The sequence below is a fragment of the Montipora capricornis genome, chromosome 14 (genome assembly GCF_036669925.1).
Source record: "Montipora capricornis isolate CH-2021 chromosome 14, ASM3666992v2, whole genome shotgun sequence".
NCBI lineage: Eukaryota > Metazoa > Cnidaria > Anthozoa > Scleractinia > Acroporidae > Montipora > Montipora capricornis.
The window spans coordinates 7,193,415-7,196,660 of NC_090896.1; the positions used below are offsets into that span (position 1 = coordinate 7,193,415).

The 3,246-nt window shown below is 40.2% G+C and overlaps 1 protein-coding gene across 1 annotated transcript in view; it reads left to right on the forward strand.

Annotated features, from left to right (window-relative positions):
• Window positions 1–534: 534 nt before the first annotated feature.
• LOC138032481 (uncharacterized) overlaps window positions 535–3,246 on the forward strand; it is a 30,790-nt gene continuing 28,078 nt past the window's right edge. Inside the window, exons 1-2 of the mRNA XM_068880184.1 lie at window positions 535–719; window positions 2,207–2,442. Of these exons, the coding sequence (XP_068736285.1) occupies window positions 2,266–2,442 (177 nt within the window). The 5' untranslated portion in view covers window positions 535–719; window positions 2,207–2,265. The remainder of the gene's footprint in view (window positions 720–2,206; window positions 2,443–3,246) is intronic.

A 3,246-nucleotide genomic window follows, 5' to 3' on the forward strand; every position in this document is an offset into this window, starting at 1 on the left:
TTTTCCAAAATTGCCCGAGTCGCGGAGCGACAAGGGCAATTTGGAAAGTTTCCAAAACACAAGTGCAATTAATCCTTAATAGTACGAGGACTCATGCGATTACTTGTTTATCAATAAAGGGCAAAATTTATACGAAGGAATACGGTTGCTATGCAACGGATCAACCAATCATTGACAGGTAATCAAGCCCTCTTTTGATTACCAAAAATGCCCTCGATTAAGAAAAAATACCCTCTGTCTCAGCCAATCAGCGCTCAGTAATTTTTCCCTTTATTAATAAAGCTAGAAACCGTGCCTACTGGTTTCGACTGGGCCCCTTGGACTAGACCATTTATAACGACAAGCCAATCTAATCTAGCACACATCTATCCGCTGCAGGAGTTAAAGAACCTTACTCACCCACTTTACATTGCGGGCCTTTGTTGTTGTTCCGGGAATTTGGAGCGTCTACTTCCATACATGGGCAAGTATTGTTGAGTTATTTTTACGCTCGAGAGAAAAATTAGAACAATTTTGTCAGGGAAATAAAAAACAGCAGAATACCTTCATTTCGAGCGCTTTTCTATGAAGCGCGGATCTACGTCTGCAGTGAATTCAAGTGGGAAATACAGTTTCTTCGCGTGGTACTTCGTTGTTTGAACTTTTAACTGGACCTTAATCGACAAGCAAGCAACCCATATTTATTTTATGCCCAAGCAGTTCGCTACAGAAACAACAAGGTGAGATAGTTAAATTCGCTGCTAGCAATGTGACCTGCCCACTAGCTAACCTGGAGAGGTATATTCAGATAGCAGGTATCGCAATGCTACCTTCGAACCTCGATTACGTATTTTAAACCTATAGTTAAGACAAGCATATGATTTCGGCTTCCTCAAGATAAAACCGTAAATTTATGCAAGATATAAGGAATCTATTATCGGTTTGCTCAAGGAATTTGCGCTAAGCAACAGCAAAATAAGTTTGCAGCGGCCAATGCTAATGTCTCCGACCGCTCTTGGAAGCGCCACGTTCGATGGAAATCCGACAATACAAAAGACCGTTATGCTGAAGATTCTCTGGAAACCCGTTTGTTTGTTTCAAGGTCTTTAGGGTTGTAGTCTGTTACATAAATTCGACGTCGTTTTGCTGTTTTCCGCTCTTTGTACTCAAGTAATCGCACGAGAGTAGTCAGCTTCCCATTTAACCAAAATGTAGTTGTCTGAGTCGTTGAGTTATTTGCATGCAGGGAATAGGGAAACTTATTGTTTCATGCGGTTCAAAGAATACACTCAAACTGTTGTTTTCACGGTTCGCCTAATATGGTAGGAGCTGCTATGGTGTTTGTGTGTTTTTCATTGCTGACGAAGTTCTTTAGGGGTTTCTATGGTAGTGATCACGTCAGTATATGTTTAACAGCGGGATTTTGAGAGGCGGGTTATTCTATGCTGACCACTCGTCGGTGTACAAAAATTTTATCCCTCGACGTTTTAGTAGCGGTATTATCTGCGAATTCAGCTTGTTTAAATGGTTTTGACATTAATTTAACGCCTTACTCCCTCAAGATTTGTCCACGCCTAAATCTGTATGCGGGAGGGACCAGGTTTTCCCCAGAATCGAAAGAGGGGCTTTTCCTAGCTGGCAGCAGGCGCTATTTTCTTGCAGACAAAACAATTTCCTTTGTGGCAGTATTTCATTAAACAGAACTGGCGTCATGGCCTTAGCAGCCAGGGCATATCAAGTTTTATCGCTTGTAATCACATGCCAGCTGTCAGGTTTCTGTTTAACCAGAATATAGTTGTCTGAGTCGTTGAGTTATTCGTATGCAGGGAATAAGAGGAAACCAGCATTTTGATGAATTTAAGATCTCGATGAATTCAACAGTTCGATGAATTTAGCGTTTTCATCAATTTAATTATGAGATGAATTCAACAGTTCGATGAATTAATCGTTTTGATGAATTTCAGGTTTCGATAAATTCAATAGATTATTCAATGAATTTAGCAGTTCGATGAATTCAACGTTATAATGAATTTCAGGTTTCGATAAATTTAATCGACTGGAGTATTAGATGAATTCAAGCCTTGGTGGATAGAAGTTTTGGTAAATTTGCATGGTTGAATTTTGAACCATTAAAGCGCCATACAAATAGACATCCGGGGTATTGTGTCGTGAAAACGGCACTCCCTTTGTCATCGTCTTTTGAAATCTTCTGCACTTTGCATTTAAGACTGATTTAACCCAAGAGTTGCCCTCAAAAGAATACTTGCATTTGTTCACTAATGCGAAATGGCGAGTGGTACACACAGAGAAATTGACGAGATCGACGACATCTCAGAATTGGTTGAAGTAATGAAAGCGCTTGACATCTCATGCAAAGGTTTTACAACGCTGGACCAAATGAAAGAGGCAGTAAAAACTACCCTGCAACAAACATCGAAAAAGCCAAATTGGAATGCTGGAGAGGTAACCACTGGTAAATTCGTAATGCATCCGTAATTAGCAAACTAGATGCAACTTCTGGTCCTCGTAAAAATACTGATTCATAATGTGACATGTACGAGGGAAAGAGTGATGAATATAGCACTCGCTTACTGATTAAGCCTAAGCACTTGTTTCAGTGATTAGGCCTAAGCACTCTTAAAATTTTAGCTTTCATTTTACGGTTCGGTTAACTAGACTTTTTCCGAAACCTTGAGAAGAATATAGCACTCGTTTACTGTAAGCCTAAGCACTGACGTTTCAGTGATTAGGCCTAAGCACTCGTTTAAAATTTTAGCTTTCGTTTTACGGTTCGGTTAACTACTCTTTTTACGGAGACCGTGTGAAGAATATAGCACTCGTTTGAAATTTTAGCTTTCATTTTACGGTTCAGTTAGGGTTAGGGTACACTAGAATTTTCATTTTCCACGTACCGCGTACCGCGTAGCGAGCTACTTAAGATATGAATGAAGGGGTAGCTTCTAAAGAAACTGTGGTGCTGCGTCGGTGGGGAAGTAGTATACAAATATTAGGTTTTATCAACGGAGTTGATAATGTACATTTGCCACCGTACAGAGATTCTAAAAGCTGACGTTTCGAGCGTTAGCCCTCATTTTCGTTCTGACGAAGGGCTAACGCTCGAAACGTCAGCTTTTACAATCTCTGTACGGTGGCCAATTTACATTATCAACTCCGTTGATAAAACCTAATATTTGAGCTACTTAAGATACTTTGCCATCTTGACTTTAACTCTTTCCGCGTACCGCGTACCGCGTAGCCAGCTTCTAA